This window comes from Gallinula chloropus (genome assembly GCF_964237585.1).
Source record: "Gallinula chloropus genome assembly, chromosome: 5".
Taxonomy (NCBI): Eukaryota; Metazoa; Chordata; class Aves; order Gruiformes; family Rallidae; genus Gallinula; species Gallinula chloropus.
Genome location: NC_140090.1, coordinates 75,632,123 through 75,652,198, shown reverse-complemented (window position 1 = coordinate 75,652,198; position 20,076 = coordinate 75,632,123). Strand labels below are relative to the sequence as shown.

Sequence of the window (20,076 nt, the reverse complement as noted above, 5' to 3'; positions counted from 1 at the left end):
TGATTGGAATCAGACATAGGCAGAGTAACAGAGAAATTACTTAAATAACACAAGCCTTTTTCTTCTTGGTGGTGTGTGTGTTTCTCTCTTTGCAAAGGTTCGCCTTGATCACACTACCCGGACACTGAGTTTTGGCTCCGATTTGAATTACAGTACTAGGGAGGATGCTCCACTGGGCCCTCAACTACAAAGTATGCCTTCTGAGCAAATTAGGAATCAATTGACTGCTATGTCCTCAGCTCTGGCTAAGGCTCTTGCAGTCATTAAGCCCCCTCACTTACTGGTAAGTCATGTTAAGTCTTCTGAAATTCTGACATACCCCAAGAAGTGCATTGTGTTGTGTGATGTTTATCTGTTGCCCTCATACAGCTTTTTGTTATTGGCTTGTCTGATCAACTGCTTGTTCCAGTAATCTCTTTTCAGTGCAGTGGTAATCAGTATTTTACTGCTATCCCCTCCCTTCAGAACAAATAATTGATCCTTGAAGCGCTACCGTGTACAAATGCAGTGTAGCATTAATGTATTAATGATGGAGCATCCTTCTGCTAAACCCTGGCATCCTGTTCTAACATGTAAATTTTCTGGTTTAGCAAGACAAGATTATTTTGATGTTAAGAGATGAAATTTCAGTGTTACACCAAGGAGTTGGTTTATTTTTCTTGACATAGCAAAGGCATTGATCTGCTCAAGGATTGATGTGTCATTGCAAGGATCTGAGTAGGGGGGAGATCAATGTTTTTGTAGGTTTGCTTCTTTTCAGAAGTGTATTGCTCTGTTTTTCAGAGCATTGTGATAACAATCTCTAATTTGACAATAATGATGGGCTGCATTTATACATGTGGATTAAGTAGAAATATAGCTAATAACTTGACATTTTATACCAAAGCTTGTGTTTTAATGAATGTGTTTTCTCAGGTGAGATGTACCTTTTAATTTCATGTCATTTTTTTCAGGGTGGTGGTAGTCAGCTCTTTGTGCTTGTGAAGACAAATAAGTAAATCTTAATGCACTCAACTAGTTGGTGCTTGGTCATAACTAAAATCATGTCAAAATGTACAAAAGAGGCCTGAGTTTAAGCTGTTCATTCTTGCATGTATCATGTCTAGAATATACCAAATAACAACTTGCCCATAGATGGGCCCAGAGAGCTAGGATTTGTTTTAAATTCTTGCATGCATTTCTGAAAATCCAAGAGCCTGCTTTCTTCATTCTTCCTGGAGAAACTGCTGTTGTGAAGAACCTGGAATGTAACTTCATAGCGGAATCTAAAAACATGAACAAAAGACCCCACAACTCAAGAACTGACCTGTCCTTGTCGCTCCCTGTCCTCCTCCCTGGGGCTGTTGGCTTCAAGGTCGAACTCACCGATGAGCTCACATTTCAGGTTCTCCAGAGCCCTTTGGAGCAAGGTGTAAATCACTCTCCGATTTCCAGCATGCTTTGGTTGTGGCAAGTTAAACCTTCACTTCTCTTAAAAGAGCAGTGGTGATTTTTCCTTTTGTGTTATGTTTATGAAAGATACCCCAGCAAACATAGCAGGTAATTCTTCTGTGTGGGGAAAAAGGCTAATAGCAAGACATCTGTGTTAGATTCTTTTTGTGAGTTAAACCACCAAGTATTATTAAAATACAACAACACAAAGTAGGTCTGTAGCATGACACCTAATTCTAGCTGGCATTATGTTACCTTGAACATAATATTAGCTGTTTTTCAGTCTTTAAGACAAAAAGATTTAATCTATAAATTAATCTAAAGTTTTTTACATTTCTGGCACCTCCATTTGTCTTTAAGTGCTTGCAGATCTGCACCAAACTATGGACGTTTCAGTGTTGTTGTTGACTGCCCTAAAAGTGACAGATGACTAAAAATACACATTTGAGCTAGCTCACATTTCAGGAGCAGCATGACTCAGGGAGCACAGTGAGCTGGTGGGGCTGCAATGTTTTGCTGGTTGCTGGAGCGATTAAAACAGGCAGCTCTGAGCTGGCACATTTAGATTTCGTCACATACACAGCTTGAATCTCTAAAAAAACCCATATAGGTACTGTGGAGAATGGTTGGGAGGTGAGAAGGCTGCTCAAAGAATAGTCTGTATGCTCATATCTAGAAGTCTAGTGCTTTGTATAGTTTTATTAAATGTTTTTATAGTCAGTGTTTATATGTAATTTGTTGACTCATCAGTTGTTTATCATCTCACAGGTAGTGTTTAGTGTTAAATGGGATATTTTTCTCTTACGTTAATGTGTTTGGAAAAAAAGCAAAACTTTAAAAACAAGGGAGCTTCAGTGGAATACAGTAAATGTGGTGCTGTGCTTGCTGACACATGCAGACACAAGGTTACTGCCCACTACCCCCCTCAATTAGTCTTACATATCAGTAACATAGGAGTGTGCAGTATTTTTGGCTAGAAAACTGTGATACTGAAGATGTGTTGCAGAATATTGTCTTTGTAAAAGACAACTTCCTCTGTGAGCACGTGGTTCTACTCAGTTAATACTACCCCTTGTAGGCCTCTTGGATGAGTGATTAGATTTGCCAGTATGGTTATATTTCCATGCAGTGGGCAAGCTTGGAGGAAAAACCCTAACTTTGATGTTTTTTGAGAAATATTTGCTCTGCTTTCTGCCTTTGTTACACTTTCTGCCTTTTTAAAGAAGTGCCATCTACATCTTTGTCTTAAATTCAGCAAGAGAAGGAAGAGCAGCATCAGCTGGCAGTCACTGCCTTCTTGAAAAACTCAAGGAAGGAGCATCAGCGTATTCTGGCACGTCGTCAGACTATAGAGGAGAGAAAAGAGCGCCTGGAGAGTTTGAACATCCAGCGTGAGAAAGAAGAGCTGGAACAACGTGAGGCAGAACTGCAGAAAGTCCGGAAGGCTGAAGAGGAGAGACTGCGCCAGGAGGCAAAGGAGAGGGAGAAGGAGAGGATTCTGCAGGAGCATGAGCAGATCAAAAAGAAGACTGTTCGTGAGCGCTTGGAGCAGATTAAGAAGACTGAACTGGGAGCCAAAGCGTTTAAAGATATTGATATTGAGGTAGACAACTTATTATTGAAGTTGGAGGGGGTTTTTAAATGCTTTTTGGTGTTAAATTGCTAGGCTTCCTGGATTTCACGGGTTTTACTGTTTCTGTACTGTAATCGGTGTTAGAAACAGTCTCTCTTAAAAGTGAGACAATTTAATACTTAAGTATTCTAATTTACTCCACAGTGTAAGCAAACCTTAGTTCTGAGTTTTGATGGGACCTTTTTTACCTGGAGGAATTAATTCCAGCTGGTTTTTGTTTTCCCCATTGTTTCTTAAACAGTATCTGAAACAGAAAATGGACCTGTGCAGATCCACTTTTCTAGTACTTGGACTCTGTTGCAATTAAAAATTAAGAAACCAAATGCTTTAGAGAGTTTTTAAAAAGTAAAATGGAAGTTACTCAAAAGAGAGGAGAGGAAACTGAGAATGTTTCTGAAGTGTATTAGTTTAAAAGTTAAGGAGAAAACTGCAGAGAAGCTTAAATAAATAAATAAACAAACCATATTTGTAACATAAAAAATGCTTATTTTGTACTGATGACTTTACCTGGTTGTAGGATCTGGAAGAATTGGATCCTGACTTCATTATGGCTAAACAAGTTGAACAGCTTGAGAAAGAAAAGAAAGAACTTCAGGAGCGTCTGAAGAACCAGGAGAAAAAGGTATGAAGTAGGAAGGGTATGAACCCCTGTCTATACAACGCTGTACTTAATGGCTGTGAACTTCTGGGTTGAGGGATAGATATATGCACACATATATGATATCAGTGTTGAAAATGTGATTGTATTAAACAAAAAGGTAAATGTGTTAAAAAGCAAGAGAGTTTTTACTATTGGTGCCCAAATCTGTTCTAGTTAATAGAGTTTGGAAGCCTTGTAACTGGAAAATATTCACAGATTAAATGTTTGCAGAAGATGAGGCCGTTAGAGAAGCTAAACTTAATCAGTTCTCACAGGAAATTCTACTACTACAGCTCTTGCAGATGGCAGAATAGGATCTGCTTGCAACTTGAGTGTCTCTGAAAGTGAGGAACACGTTGTAGTAAATAGAAATACATAGCCTGGGCAAGGTGAAACTCACTCAGGACTTCTGACAGTAGTCAAGAATGAAACGGAGGATATATGATACAGCTGGCAATTCAGCTCACTTAAAACTGGCTTTGTACTAGAAGGGGGCAAGTTATTTAAAAAGGTTCCAGTGAGGATCTTTTATGCTGCAGACCTGTAAACCTGATCCTTGTACTGTGCAATGTAGCAGAAATACATTGAACAGTTGAATTAGTGGTCACCTGGGTGAATATGATCAGGGTCAGCACAGCTTCTGTAAAAGAATTGTAAGCCAGGGCCTCCTCTGAGAGTTATCTGAAGCTGTGAAAAAACCCAAATGAATAAGCGTGGTCTGGTTGGCATAACTGAGTTGCATTTTCCAAAATGCTTTTATAAATTTCTTCACCAAAGAACACTCACCTGCTGTGAGGTACAATGGGGGTGTCTTTGGATGAAGTTTCATGTACAAAGATATAAAATACTTGGTGTAGGGAAAGCGGAAAGAAAACTCTCTCAGTCTTTATTGTTACATATTAAATAATAGGCTCCAAACTTAACATTCTTAGTTTGCAATGAGAACTTGGTGGTTCTGCGTCTTGAGCACTGAGTGCAGTTCTAGTCTCTTATCTCAAAAAGCACATGGTTGAACTGGAAGGCTGAGAAGAGGCCAGCAAGAATTACAAATTATGTGGATTGGCTTCTGTGGGAGAAATATCTGTGAATCGGTATTGATACATTTGAGAGACTTTTGGGGAGAGGATGTGGTAGTGGTCTGTAAGACTACCTGTTGTAACAGTTAATGTTGGGAGCAGTTGTTCTTGCACTGGAAGGGATAGTGAACTGAAGCATCAAAGGAAGCTAGGAGGAGCCATATTCAGAACTTTTTGTAGGTAGAAGGTGGGAGTTGGGAGCCATGGGCACACGAATTCTTTTCAGAGTAAGTTGTTGTATACAAAGTGCTGCTTTTGAGTTCAGAGGGACAAGAGAAAAATGCCTGCTAAATGCAAAAGGCTTGACACAGGAATTACAGTAGGAGCTGAAAATGGATGATGTTGAGAGGGTATTGTATCTATGCCTGCCTTTATTCTTGTATCCTTGCCTAGGAGTCCACTTGGTTGCCAGTGATAGAGCCAGGACCTTGCACAGGTCTTTGATGTGGTCCAACACTGTTTTTCTTACTTAACAATATATCAGACATATTGGAGAGGCCTCCAGATACTGGGGTTTTCTTTGGGGAAATGCTGAGGATGGTCTTCCAGATTTGGTCTTTGCAGTGTGACATTCTAACAGTACATTCTCTTTATTTAGATTGACTATTTTGAAAGAGCAAAGCGCTTAGAAGAAATTCCTTTAATAAAGACTGCATATGAGGAGCAGAGAGTGCATGATATGGAGCTGTGGGAGCAACAGGAAGAAGAAAGGGTAAGAATTTTTTGTACATATGATAAAATCCACTAGTAAGTAATGAAAAACAGTGGGGTTTGCATTGTTCTGCGCTTTTTTTCTCTGCTCAGTCGAAGGGAAGAAAGGAAAAAGTTGATGATGAAGAATGAAACATGAGTTTCACAGTTTCTTTGTGCCACTGGGCAGCAGTATATTCTGTCTAGGATCTGAAAGAGGAAAAGATACATTTTGTTTCTAGTGGCTGTGGTAGATTGAATCCAAATATAAGTAGTACTACAAAGTAAAATCTGACTATATATTATCTATTTTTAGATCACCACATTGCAGTTGGAGCGCGAGAAAGCCCTTGAACATAAGAACAGACTCTCAAGGATGTTGGAGGATAGAGAGTTATTTGAAGCCAGGCTGAAAGCGTCACGACGAACAGTTTATGAGGTACGTGGGATTGAAATAAAATGTTCTCTCAAAGCAATGAACTGAACTTGTGACCCTGTGATTCTTCATGAAAACTAGAAACAAATTAGCAGAGTGGCTCAGAATTAAGGAATTGTTTTTCTGCTTTGACTAAAATATTCTTGCACTCATTCCTATGTATTAATCACTTAAAAATTTTGGTAACTTCTGGAATAGCTTATATGGAAAATAAAATAAAAGGTAAGTTACTTATTTCAATGCAGTTGTTACTAAGAAATCATTTGGTATCATGTTATCAGTCAGCTGCATCTGTACAAGTACTTGGATTTACTGTCATGATGGAATAATACTGATAGTAATACTGAAGCCAAGAAGTAGATAACTGTATTTTTAATCTTTTTGTTTGAATCTGGAAATTATTTTGATAGTCCAAGTATCTGGAGTCTCAGGTGTTTGCTGATGTTGTTTATACCTGTGATTATTTGGCTATGTTGTAGTAAGAACCGGTTTGAGGTGGGGACAGGGGGCAGGGTGGAAGGTAAAATAGGCATTATCTTAAAATAATATGTTAAAAATAATATGTCTAGCCCTTAAACATTACATTTCTGGTGTTTTCATGTGGATTCTTTGTGTTCCAGGATAAACTCAAGCAGTTCCAGGAGCGGTTAGCGGAAGAGAGGCGCAGTCGTTTGGAGGAACGCAAGAAACAGCGCAAAGAAGAGAGGCGCATTACCTATTACAGGGAAAAGGAGGAGGAAGAACAGAGATTACGGGAAGAACAGATGCTTAAAGGTATAATCCAGAACATGATTATTTTATCCTTTGTGTCCATGACCCATTCCCGGTGTGTGCGTAGCTCTCCTCTGTTTTCCCTGTTTCACAATGCTGGACTACATTTATTTTGCTTAGTTTGAGTTCTGTCCTCTTGTTTGTGCACATCTTAATAGGAATGGAATTTTGGTATCAGATGAAGAACTCAAGAACTGTGACTCACCCATCTTTGTGAATTGCTTTGTCTGGTAGCCCATTTCAGGCTTTAGAAGAGATGATAGGCGTCCTGTAAGGCAATTTTCTATCCTACTTGTCACTGGGTGGATGAAGACTTTATGTATTAGAGTTCACAGTCGTGCAGTATTTTAAAAAACAAAGCAAACCCCAAGCTGTTCTGAATATCGAGTTTCTGACACTGCACACTGATTGCTTGAGGTGGTTGCTGATAGTTTAGCTTGCCCATATATTGTGTGTACATCAAATTAGGTATTGAAACTCTTGTCTTCCTGGCTGTTGTTCAAGATGCCACATTAGTGAGTGTATCAGGGTTCCCTTTCCTATGGCTTTTGTGTTCTACTACGTCCAGAAAACCGATTCTACAGTTAAACACTTCCTCTGAAATGCTTGGATCTTTTCTTTTTTTTTTTTAAATGAGGAGTCAAAAGGGAGAGATTATATTTTGTAACCCTTCTGTAAATGCAGAAAAGCAATGAGATTTATATTGGTAACATGTTCTGTGTATGTTTGCAACTGCAGAGCGTGAGGAAAAGGAGCGCATCGAGCGTGAGAAGCGAGAGCAGGAGCAGCGCGAGTACCAGGAGCGTGTCAAGAAACTAGAGGAACTGGAGAAGAAGAAACGCCAAAGAGAAATGGAGATCGAAGAAAGAGAGCGCCGCCGAGAAGAGGAGAGGAGAGGTCTGGATGACCCATTTTCAAGAAAGGTAAGTAATGCTTCCACGTCTGTTTTCTTTTAGGCTGCTCACCTTCCTGTAGATTATTTGGAGGAACATATTAGCATTGCAAAATCAGAGGTTACTTTTTTTTTTTAAGCTGTATCCCAAGTGGCTAATTTAATAGTTAAGTTACTGTCACTTAGTTTCAACTAGCTATCAGGATCTAGAATCCCTATCCCAACAGGAAGCAAAGTGAAAGTTACTTGCAAATAAGCATGTAATGACATTCAAAGAATGTAACAGAGCAAGGCAAATCCACTATGCTCCCGCTTTTTCAGAGCTTATCAATAAGACCATGGCCATTTTCTTAGTGTAATGTGCACTTTGTAGAGTAACACTATGGAGGTAGGTGATCAAAGCTTTTATAAATTGATAGTTGGTTAGGTGTATTTTTCGAATACGGGGTACTCCTAGCCAGGGGCAGTTGATGGTAGACAAAAGCTGACTCAGGTTCTGAGAGAGGTCTGTACTGCTTGAAAATGGTATTTGGGTTTTGGGACTCTTCTTTGCTCACTTTTGTTCGTTGAGGCACTTGTGGAGTAGTGGATATGTAAGATCTTGTGCAATCTGTGTATTTCCTCATACATTTCACAATGTATTTGTGTATATCCTACTCTACTAGTAAAGTGTGTGGCACAAAGTTAATAACCATATTGGTTTTAAAACTGTCAGGAGGAGTTAATCAGCTAAGACCATGCTTAAGTTATTGAAACTGTGTATTCAAACTCAGTATTCTCTACAGTGTAACAAGTGAGGTTTTAACAGCACAATATGCTCTGAAATTAGTAAATTACATGTCAAAAATCTTGGAAGTATTCAGAGAGAATGTTCCTTACTTTCTTTGGCATGCAGGAATCTCGTTGGGGTGACAGGGAGTCTGAAAGCTCTTGGAGAAGAGGTGGTGAGGCAGAATCTGAATGGCGACGAGCACCTGTGGAAAGGTAACCTTTGGGTTGCTAAGCATCCGTTGTATTGGGCTCAGAATGTCTAGGCTCCCTTTTTATTGCTGCTGCTGCTAAAGCTGCACCACCTGAGTGTTATCCCGTATCTTTACATCTATGAAAGTTACTCTTGATTTAAAAATCACTTTGTAAGGATCTCAGAATGAGAGGGAGGTTTCTTTTGTAAATTAAAAATGTCTGTCCCACTCACACATTGGTGTGAGTTGTACAAATGGGGAAGGGTGATAAGCAAACACAGGATTCCTGGGTGATGAAACTGTTTGAGGTTTTCCAGTTAGAAAGCTGACAGTATAGTAATAGAGTAGTAGAATCAAAATTCAGAGTTTAAAACAATTGAAGTCACCAATCAGAAAATGTTTACCTTAAACCAAAGTTCTGAAAGACTGCATTGAACAGAGAAGGAAGGATTTCTGAAGGAGGACTATCCTGGAGGAGCTTTGCACCTCAAGTAACAAACAGAAAAACCCACCACAAACTCTTCACAGAACCACAGAACATTAGGAGTTGCAAGGGACCATGAAAGATCATCCAGTTGACCCCCCGGCCAGAGCAGGCTCCATCTTCCTGACTCCCGCCCCCGTACATCTTTATAAACATTAATAAGGTCATCCCTCAGTCTCCTCTTCTCCAAGGTAAAGAGGCCCAGCTTCCTCAGTCTTTCCTCTTAAGCAGGGTGTTCTCCATGAGGGAATTCTCTGCTCCCACCTTTAATTCTCTGCTCTCCTTTAATCATCTTGGTGGCCCTTTGCTGGGCTCTTTCAAGGAGTTCTATGTCCTTCTTGAACTGAGGGGCCCAGAACTGGACACAATATTCCAGGTGCCATCTCACCAGGGCAGAGTAGAGGGGGAGAAGAACCTCTCTTGACCTACTAAGTCTTGTTCATGCCTGTGTATTTTGGGGGACTTGGATAGGTTCTTTAAGAATGAAGACTGTTTATGCATTTGTAGAAAAGATGATCTTTAATGTTTTTCATCCCTCTACTCCACAACAGGATGAACTGTACCTAAAATATTTCTAATGGTGTACATCTATTTGTTCTTAAAAGCCTGTGCTGATGGAGATACTACTGCTTGTTCCAATTGGCAGTATGTTTTATTGCTTAATTAGCCTTCCAGATAGATTTTTATAAATGCCTACCCTTAATTTCCAGTGCAGCAATTTAAATCCATTACAGCTTACTCTGACTCCAGTGGAAACAAATTAGTTTACTCTTTCTAGTAATTTCTTCTAACTGTTGGAAGAGCATGATCTCTCGATAAACAAAATAGGCTTTCAGGCTTTCCTTAAAAGCTGTGTTGTCATTCTTGGTAGTGATCCACTTTCTCCTGAATTGCAAAATCAGAGATTAGTTGACAGTCCTGGGTGAAGCCTTTAACTATTAAGATACTGGAGAAGCATTTAATGCATCTATTTGTCTGTTTCATTGTGTTGGGGTTTATTTCCCCACAGAGTCATACAGGCGACCCATACTAATTTTTGAATCCTTACTGCATAGAGTTATTCTGAACAAGTGTTGTCTTAGTTATTTCTCATACAAGTTTTACAGAAATTGACCTGAGTAACTGCTCAGGAGTTAAAATTTAGCATATTTTGGATTATTATTTAACATGTTTGGTGAAATTTTCACTGAAAGGAATACACTGACCAGTGAAAGTTACTATCTCGATGGAATTATAACTAAAGCAGTATTACTCAACTGTTTCTTGGTACTGAACTTGGGGAATAACAAAGTAAAAATGAAGGTGCTCAAACATAATTGCAGAAGGAAGGTGTACCTTCCATTGTCTTCTAGCCCAAAAGAAGGGAAAATCTGTTGGATGCAAACACAGCAGTCCCAACCAGACTGAGTGAAGTAATTGCACAATGTATTTCTGAATTGAGAGATAAAGGCTGTAACGTAAGAGGACAGAGCATTAGATGTAATTTGCAAAACACATCTAGCTGGCTATATCCATTAAAATTCCTTATGGATGCTAGTGCAAGGAGAGAAGCTCATAAAATTTGTCCTGGAGACAATTTCTCATGGAAATAGCACAGTCCTGGTGTACATGCCGTGTTGGTGCACAGGTCCTTACAGTCATGGAACAGGCAGTTGTACTTTGCAGCCATCCCCAGATGCTGTTTGATTCGGAGTTTCACTAGACTTACAGAATGGGAGTCAGGATTACTAAGAGGGAAAGAAGGCCAAAAGCTGAATTACGAACACTAAAGTTGTCAAATGAGGAAAAAAACTGTAAAAACAGAGGCATCATTTCACCTGCAAGCAATAGTTTAAAAATTAGAGTAGGAGTAGTTTAAAAGTAATAGCTTGAAATAGATTTAAAAATCCAGAAACCCTGAAACAGTAGCTAAGAATGGATGAAGTAGCTGTTCATTTGATGAACTGAAGTCATAACCATTTCTCTACATGTATTTTACATCAAAGCAATCAGAATTTTCAAAGGAGATTATCCAGTTTGAGTCTAAATGGAAGCTAACAATCTTGTTTCTCTCTGAGCTCGATGGTAATTGCGTTTTCCCTTACTCTTCCAAAACTGGGAAACATGCTGCTTACGATTCCTCAAAATTCTTGACATGTCGAGTTGTCACAAACTGTTGCCTCTTTGTTGTCACCTCTTGAAGTCCTACATCTGTTGTTTTGTAGCAATTCCCTGCTGTTCTTTTGTTGACATTTAGTAGCATAGTTGATTTCTGAACCAGTGGAGTGGATTGTTTTGTTTTTGTTGTGTTTTTATTTTTTGAATCCGTGAGATTCAACCCCAGTGCAGCTTCTCTTCTCCTGCCAAGCAGCAGGTACCAGTAATCTCTGTGAGTTGTATAGCTTGTTTCTTTTTATTGCTGAGGAACTAGTTTAGGAAGATTAATTTCCTGAAATAAATAAATCCATCTGGTGACAAAGCCAAAGTTCTTGGTCAAAATGTGTGTGTAAAAGCCATAGACGTTAAACCAAAAGGTGTATCCAGAGCAGTGACAAGAGTGGAAGGCTTTGATCATTGTTCAGCAAGGTCTGATTCATTTCCAGCATCACAAATACAAATGTATTTCAAAGATGAACCCATGACTCAGTAACCCAGGGCAAATTCTCACCAAATCTTACTTAGCACATCCATCCAGCTAAGGAGAGCCCCTGCAAGCACTGAGAGCCTGCCAGAGCCTGGCACACCCCACTGCCGTCAGGCAGCACAGTGGGTTGAATCATTGAGTTTACTATGTTGTCCTGCTGTATCTACTCGTGGATGCTTGTCAGTGACAGTATTGCCAAGCTGTTGGGCTGGAACTGGGCCAGAGGATTTGAAACCAGGGATCATGAAGAACTAGCTGTGGGGTTTTTTAATGCTGGTTCTGTGAGGCTTGGCTCGAGTTTGCCAAATTAGGCTTGGTGAGGCCAGACCTCTTCTCTGTTGTGTTACAGCAGATAACCAAGAGGGGACTGTAGTTACTCCTTGCAATTCTAGCTTTGAAGGAGATAACAGACCGTTCAGTGTTTATTGAAGCTGTTGGGATGGTATCCTACCTTGTTCTATAGCAGTGAAGGCAATTAGAACCGGTGTGTTTGAAAACTGCAGGCTCTGTAAATGCGTTTGCTACCACACATCACGTGGATGCACTTGAGGGGTTTGATAGTGCTGATACTATTGGATACCATTGTAAAACTCTCCTGGATGTCAGCTTCTAATTTTTGCCTCTTCCCTGTGGTTTTTATAGAGACTGGAGACGAGGAGAACCAAGAGATGATGAAAGACCTTTCCGAAGAGGGGATGATCTACCCCGGCGAGGGGATGATCTGCCCCGACGTGGTGCTGCAGAAGAAAAAGAACGTCCTGCTGTGGAATCCACAGAGGACAGGCCACCCAGGCGTGAAGGGGATGAGGACAGACCACCCAGGCGTGAAGGGGATGAGGACAGGCCACCCAGGCGTGGATTGGATGAGGACAGGCCACCCAGGCGTGGATTGGATGAGGACAGGCCACCCAGGCGTGGATTGGATGATGATAGAGGAAGCTGGCGGGCTGCTGATGAAGACAGGGGTCCTAGGCGTGGAATGGATGACGACAGGCCACCCAGACGTGCTTTGGATGATGACAGGCCACCCAGACGTGCTTTGGATGATGACAGGCCACCCAGACGCGGCTTGGACGATGACAGAGGCAGTTGGCGTGCAGCAGATGACGACAGGGGTCCCAGGCGCGGGATGGATGACGACAGGCCACCCAGACGTGCTTTGGATGATGACAGGCCACCCAGGCGCGGTCTTGATGACGACCGGGGCAGCTGGAGAGCTGCAGATGATGATAGGGGTCCCAGGCGTGGCATGGATGATGACAGGGGTCCCAGGCGTGGCATGGATGATGACAGGGGTCCCAGGCGTGGCATGGATGACGACAGGGGTCCCAGGCGCGGCATGGATGACGACAGGATGTCAAGGCGTGATGAGGACAGGGGACCATGGCGCAGCACAGATGATGACAGGCTCTCCAGACGAGATGATGACAGGGGTCCGTGGCGTAGCAGTGATGATTCCAGGCCAGGTCCCTGGAGACCATTTGGTAAACCAGGTAAAATACATTAATACCATAATCTTCCTTCCAAAGCGTGTGCTAACCTAGGAGGTAATGGATGTGTAGGGTACTTGAAGCTAGAGGTGAGAGAATCAACTCTGGAAACATCTGGATTAGTTTGGTTAATGTGGACACTCCTCTACTTAGTAAAACTAAACCTTTAAATTTGGTTGAATTAGAAAGAAATAAAAATGCAATGGTGTTCATTGCTCCCCTGGCAGCTAGCTAAAGGTCGTGTAGTAATGCTGGTCACCTACTGTGTGCAACACCAAAATGTGGGAGCTGAAAGCTCTGTCGGAAGACAAGCATTCACCCTAGATTAGCACACTTTGGTCTCTTCCCCTGCTCCCTCTGTATGTCTGGAATTTACCTACGAAGGAGAATTTTAATGCATCATTCAGGTGGGTCTGGTTTAGATAAGCTGCTTTTGTGTACAGAAATATTCCTGGGTTTACCGGTCCTTTTTTGGTTTTGAGTCTGCCTCTTGAAAGTCCTGCTTTGAGCAGGAGTTTGGGCTCAGTGACCTTCTGAGGTCCCTTACAACCCAAATTGTCCTGTTCTTGTGCAGTTTATTTCTCATCTTAAGTCTGGTTGATGGTGACTGCTGCAACTGTTTCTGATTCTTTTCAGACCTGTTGATGGATGTTTAAATTTAGATGAGATTTTGATTTCTCTTTATTCAGATGTGTGTATTCTCAGACACCACATCAGCTTTTATAGACACTAATGCTGTAATCAAAACCTGTAGAAAAGTCACTGTAATTCTCAATACTCTCCTGCCAAAAGTTTTGTCCTGATTTGTATTTCAAAAGAAAGCAGACTGCATCATAAAGAACTCCCATTCATAAATAAGTGAATGATGTTGTGGGGTGCACTGTATAAGTAGACGCCAAACAAGAGTCATATTTTAAATCAGTGCTTTAATAAGATCTTAAAAATGTGCTTGTCTAAAATCTCACTGCTGGTAGATTTTCACAAAGCAATCATCAGCTGAGCTGCCCCTTTTGCTTCTTCCTGCACAAGACCCTGAGGAGTTTGTGGTTTCTGACTGAAACGCTGGCTGTAATTGGCTCTGCTAAACTCTGACAGGCAGTGCTGGCAGAGGAGCTGTGGATTCACTGCCTGTTCTGCAGAGCTGTGACTGTGGCTCCCGCTCTGCGTGGACACTTCTCACAAGGATCTTGAGTTGGATCCTCAGGGATCAAAACATGAAGACCCGGTTTCTGTGAGGGAAGTAAAAGATTCTTTGTACACCGAGAGACTGGAGGTCAGTGACAAATCCCTTCTGATTCTTACAGGGGGCTGGAGAGAACGAGAAAAGGCTCGTGAGGACAGCTGGGGGCCTCCCCGGGACTCCCGACCTCCTGGAGACCGGGAATGGGATCGAGACAAAGACCGTGATGAGAATGAGAAAGACCGTGAATTCGACAGGGAGAGAGACTTTGATCGAGATGATCGTTTCAGGCGTCCCAGGTTTGACCTCTCTGCTTAGATACTCCCTGAATGCTTCTGTTAAAATCAAACAGTGCCCTGCTGGTTAAGAAATAATGTGACATCACCTAGTGAGAGGAGCCGTGGTTGGTTTGTGTGAAATTAAGGCAGCAAATGGATAGTGGCATTTTTGGGGGCTTTTTGGGTTTGTTTTTAAGATGATGTTAGCTTGTTTACAGAAGGAGTCCCAAAATGCTTTACTGCTTTTAATTTATTTTTAACCTTTTATAAAGAGAATTTCACGTTGAGCTCCAGAAAAGTTTTTGGAAGCGTGTCAGTATGTTAAATAGAGACCCAGTGGGCCTGAAACTACCTGTGTTGTGATTTATTATGGCTGCTTTCCATAGCAGAAGTCAAATCTTTTGTGTTTTGAATGACAAAAGGGATGATGCTGGTTGGAGAAGAGGACCTGCTGAGGAAACTTCAAGCTGGAGAGATTCAAGTCGTCGTGAAGAATGGGACAGAGGTGGTCGTGACATGAGGGATCGACGTACTGACGATAGAGACCCACCCATCAGAAGAGGACCGCCACTCAGATCTGACCGTGAAGAACGTATGTCTCATGTTCCTAAAGGAATATATCATGATGTGTATTACACTGACAGTGCTGGGACGTGGTAAAGTGGGGATAAGTTTTCTTTTTGGCCTCTTAAACTCCCTTTGCGTAAGGAAATAGAAAGAAGCTGTAGTGTAGTTGAGAATTCTTCCTGGAATCCTACCTTTTCTCAGTTGTACTCTGTCCTGTCATAGCACTGCTTCACATCGCAGTAGGAGGAGATAGCACTGTAAGTATGTGGTTTTCATAGTAGGTTCATGCTCAGGGTGAGTGAAATTCTTGTACTTAAATTACCAATCTAGACGTCCTGGAAAGTAATTTCTGGGTCATTTCTTAAAGCCATTAAAACGCAAGGGAAATATTTCCAAACAGGACCTGACGTGTTTCACACTATTAATGGGTTTGACTTTGATGGATAACCTATTGTAATTACATACATTAACCTGCTTTAATTATGTACATTTATTAAATCTTTGCTGTGTTCTAAAAATATGGTAACAGCGAAACATTTAGCCTGAGAAACCCTGCCTGCCAGTTCTGGCTGCCTCACATTCCCAGTCTCCTTTGGTATCTGCCCCGAGTGTGGGTGCTTCCTGAAGGCGGGAGGGGGCTGGTGGGCAGAGGGTCTCAGGGAGCAGACTGGGGCACATTTGGTGTTTGTCTGGTTGGGTATTTGGTACAGCTTTGTTCACACACTGCAGGGGTAGAAATTTTAGCTTTGATTTGATGGAAATGAGCAACACTTCATCTAGTGAAGGATGGTGAATGGTGTCACCAGTGGAGCTGTGTAATCCAGTGCCGTTAACACCTCCTGATTTCAGTTGGCTGAAGTGTGATTTGTCTTAGAGACAATGAACACCTGAATGTTTTTCACAAGTGTGTGCTAAGTTTGGGGCTCCCCCCTTCCCCTTCCTGTTTTCAGGGTTCAGTCATTTCTAAGGAGACACTTCTGTGCTTTCAATTCTGATCCTTTCAGAATACGTTTACATCATAAAGCCACGTGCATCAATAGAACGTTCTTACTGCTGCTACTGTGTTGCAAAGATGACACTTGGGGTGCTCACAGCAGTCCTGAATCCCATAGGAGGCTGGAGTAGTTCCTGTCTGTTACTTTGCTGTAAAATGAAACTCCACACATTTGTCTGTCATCATTGAATTGCCTCCTGGCAAGAAGGAGAATCAGTAAATCAGGCTGTCGGGCGTGTTGGTTTAAACTCCTGTGGGCTGCTGGTGGAGCGTGACAAAGGTTGGCTGATGGTCTGTCTGTGTTTGCAGCGAGCTCGTGGCGGCGCGCTGACGACAGGAGGGAAGAACGCGGAGAGGAACGTGAAACAGCTCGGCGATCTGCTCCTGCCCCTGCTGCTCCTCCAGCTTCTGCTCCCCCACCAGCATCCAAAGATCGGGAAAGAGATGGGGAGAAGGAGAAAGGTTCCTGGAAAACAGAAAAGGAGCGTGAGCCCCTTCGCCGTACTAAAAACGAGACAGATGAGGAAGGGTGGACCACTGTACGACGCTAGGTGAAAATCACAAGAGGTTAACCAATGTTTTAGCTTTGATTTGATTGAATCCATGGATTATATTTGTGCTTATAAACATTCTGAATTGGAATTCTTTAACAAATGTTTTGAGGTAACATGAAAAAGCATGAGCTTGAATTACTTACTCATATAGATTGATCATGCACAAAACTCACAGCAGAAGGTTGGAAATTGAATGCCAGTTGTTGATACTTCAAACGATGCTTATTTCATGGGTCATCTGTTGCTAAAATAAAAAGAAGCAAGCCCAACAGCTGTCTTGAGTAATGCTTCTGTCTCGCACCAAAACAGGCTGACCTTTATATTTTTAGTCTTTCTTCATTTGGAATGGGGTATTGTCGTCACAGAACATGCATTTTCAAACTCTCCTGTTCATACAGTGGAATTACTGCAAAAGCAGAGCTAGATCAATTTCTGCAATTAGCCAAAAAATCCAGAGGACGATAATAAGCACCCTCTTTTCCATGGGTATCTTTGAGGGCAAGGCATATTTTAGCACTATCTAAATTCACTAAGTTGTTTAAATTTGGATTGAATACGGTAAACATGATGAGCATTAGCTACACTGGGATATTTTCTGTAGATCTACTTGAACACGTAACACCTACGAGGCCATCTTGCAGTCATCACTCCAGTGATGGATACTGCTGCAGTGTACAACCACAAAACTTGGAGCTTTTACAATTTAAGTGTTTTGGTAAGCATATGGCTATGTATTTTCTGTTGCCAATAGCACAACTGCTTTTTCCATTACTGGATAATTCATGCCTTTCAAGGATTTATAAATACTGTCATATTTAAAATGTGTGTTTTTTGGAGAAATTGTTGAATTTCCCCCCCCCCAATTCTTTGTCTTCAGGGTCAATTCTTTCCCTTTCCAGAAAAGTGATTTGTAGTAACGGCTGTGTTGACTTCAATTTCGGGGTGTGGTAACAAGGATTAACTATCTGGTCATACTGAAGCCAACACAGAACTTGCTGCTGTGTGTTTCTTCAATGATAAATAAACAACTTATGGAATTAGCTGCTACGGTGTCTTGACTTTTTAGTAACTTCCTGTGATGTCCATGAACGCAGAGCAGCTGTTGAACAACTCATCTGTACCAGCTGCAAGCACCCAAACCTGGGACAGTTCTTTCCTGAGAAACCTGGTTTAATTTTAATGTGTGAACAAAAGTTGTAATGCTCCTTGTGGACTTTTCCTGCCGCCTTCAGAGCTCTCTAGGGTCAGTGGGGTTCTTGGGAAGAACTTGTTCTCATGCTCATCTTCTGAAGGGCTCGTTTTTGTGCCTCAGAGCAGTAGTGTTTTCCAAGCAGTAGTTTTGGGGTGACTTTGTGCCTCATCTGGTCACATGGCAGCTTTCCAATAACAAGAACTGCTTTCTGGAATTGGGGCAGTGGTACTGCTGTTCAGCTGCCTTGTGCTGGCCTTCTGTTCTCTCTCATAGGATTGCAGATGATTCCTGTTACGAGACCCCTGGAGCTCACCCAGCCAACTGTGTTACTCAGAACCGTGTTTCTCCAGTGTGGGTTTGAAAACCTCCAAGGATGGAGACAGCACAACCTTTCTGGGCAGCCTCCTCCAGTGCTTGGCTGCTCCCACAGTGAAAAAGCATAACCCTGTGGTTAGGGTGCCTACTTGTGTCTCATCCTCCTGGTTCATTTTCCCAGTGCTTTCCAGCTGTCTGCTGTCAGCCTTCCAAAGCTTTCCCTTCTCAGGGCTGAACAAAAGCCCTGTTCCCTCAGCCTTTCCTCCCAAGCAGGTGCATCTTGTTGGCCCTCCCGTTTGTACTGTCCTTGTACTGGGGAAAAAGGAGCCAGAGCTGCACACTGGAGTCACGATGAGGTTGGCTGAGCACAGGGGGACATTCTTCCCCCAGCTACAGGCTGAGGTCTGGGATCTAGGCTGAAACATCCCAGCTTGAAGAAGAGAATATTGGCCTTTTTTGGAGATAGGTGCAGGGTTTGCCTCTCTCCAGCCAGGAGGGAGACAGAAAGAGTAATTATACCTCCAGTAATATGTTCTAATTTTATCCAAAGTCATTTTAAGTGGGGATAAACAGTGACCATCACACCAGCCAGAGCCCTGTTCCCAAATCTGCTCTTTACTCCCATTGCTTGAGACTCTGGTCATGTTGCCAGCACATGGAAGAGTGTCAGGACGGGGCAGCTTGAGAAAAGATCTGCAAGAAGTGAGCTGTACAGACATACCAGTGTCTTTATTTTACTGCTGGATCATTTTAGACAGAAAACTGACTACAGTGATCAAAATCCACTACTGACCAAATCCCACAGCTAAAACCTCCCTCTACTGACAGAATTACACATCAGCACAGTCTGGTTACCTGAAAACGCTGGAGGCAAATGAACTCTCTGCCAGGCACTGATGTATAATCACATTCAATTACACATCTACAAGAAGAATTAAAGTGTTAACTGTGAAGTGCTGTATTCAGAAGGCAGAACTTAAGGCTGCTGGTTAAGCAGGGTGAATGCTTCAGCTTCTTTCCTAGTCCAGGAGCAACCCCGAAACTGCCCCTCCAGCTGGAGGCAGGGCTGAGGACCTTCAGGGTGCCCAGCAGAAGTAGGGTACAGACAATTCAATGTTTTCTCTAATGTGCCTCCATTAAAAATAAAATTTGAAAAAATCATTATTTTGTGAGGGCAGGGCAATGAGTGGTGCCACAACTGCACCTGGGCACACATCAGGACAGCAGGTAGATCGGCCATGGTGGGCAGCGAACCTCAAATAGGAACAGCACGGGAACTTCTCTTGCTGGAACTTCAGTGTATCTCTCTGGGTTCAGTATCCAGGGCTGCAGCCACCCTGTGACTTCTGTACCTAACAGGTGCTGTTCCACACTGTGTAAGCCTGCACAGTGCTAGGTCCCTGAAAGGCAAGAGTCAAACCCACCTGTTGGTCGCAATCTCGTGCCCACTGTGTGTTTTACTGCAGGGAACCAGCACCCAAACACTACCCTGTTTTTCCAACTTTGCCACAGCAGGACCAGCTAGAACTGAAACACTCTGATTTGTCCAGTCCTCCTCTTGAAAAGACTAATGCATTTGATTATGGTGGGATGGAGACTCTGCAAGCTATTCCCCTGCTTTTATTAATCAAAATCTCTCATGCTGTAGCTTAAGCTTTGCTAGCCTTTCTCCCTGGGGCAGGAGGACAACCTGCCAGCTTGGACACTTCTTCCTCCATATCATTTCTGTTCTGCCCAGGCAACAGGCACACTGGAAGCAATTACCCTCCTCCTCATGTGACTGTTCTCAAGCTCTCCCCCACAGATAGTAACCTTCAGGTTTGGTGGGTGGCACTGGCACATCTGTGGGAAGGAGAGGCATTGTACAG

General features: G+C 42.3%; 1 protein-coding gene across 1 annotated transcript in view; it reads left to right on the top strand.

Annotated features, from left to right (window-relative positions):
* EIF3A (eukaryotic translation initiation factor 3 subunit A) overlaps positions 1-17,738 on the top strand; it is a gene marked incomplete at its 5' end in the record, with an annotated part of 31,938 nt that extends 14,200 nt beyond the window's left edge. Inside the window, 12 exons of the mRNA XM_084264666.1 lie at positions 98-283; positions 2,687-3,034; positions 3,582-3,686; positions 5,379-5,492; positions 5,787-5,909; positions 6,527-6,680; positions 7,416-7,600; positions 8,465-8,553; positions 12,281-13,131; positions 14,433-14,607; positions 15,009-15,178; positions 16,457-17,738. Coding sequence (XP_084120792.1) covers positions 98-283; positions 2,687-3,034; positions 3,582-3,686; positions 5,379-5,492; positions 5,787-5,909; positions 6,527-6,680; positions 7,416-7,600; positions 8,465-8,553; positions 12,281-13,131; positions 14,433-14,607; positions 15,009-15,178; positions 16,457-16,698 — 2,742 coding nt within the window. The 3' untranslated portion in view covers positions 16,699-17,738. The remainder of the gene's footprint in view (positions 1-97; positions 284-2,686; positions 3,035-3,581; positions 3,687-5,378; positions 5,493-5,786; positions 5,910-6,526; positions 6,681-7,415; positions 7,601-8,464; positions 8,554-12,280; positions 13,132-14,432; positions 14,608-15,008; positions 15,179-16,456) is intronic.
* Between the last annotated feature and the right edge of the window lie 2,338 nt (positions 17,739-20,076).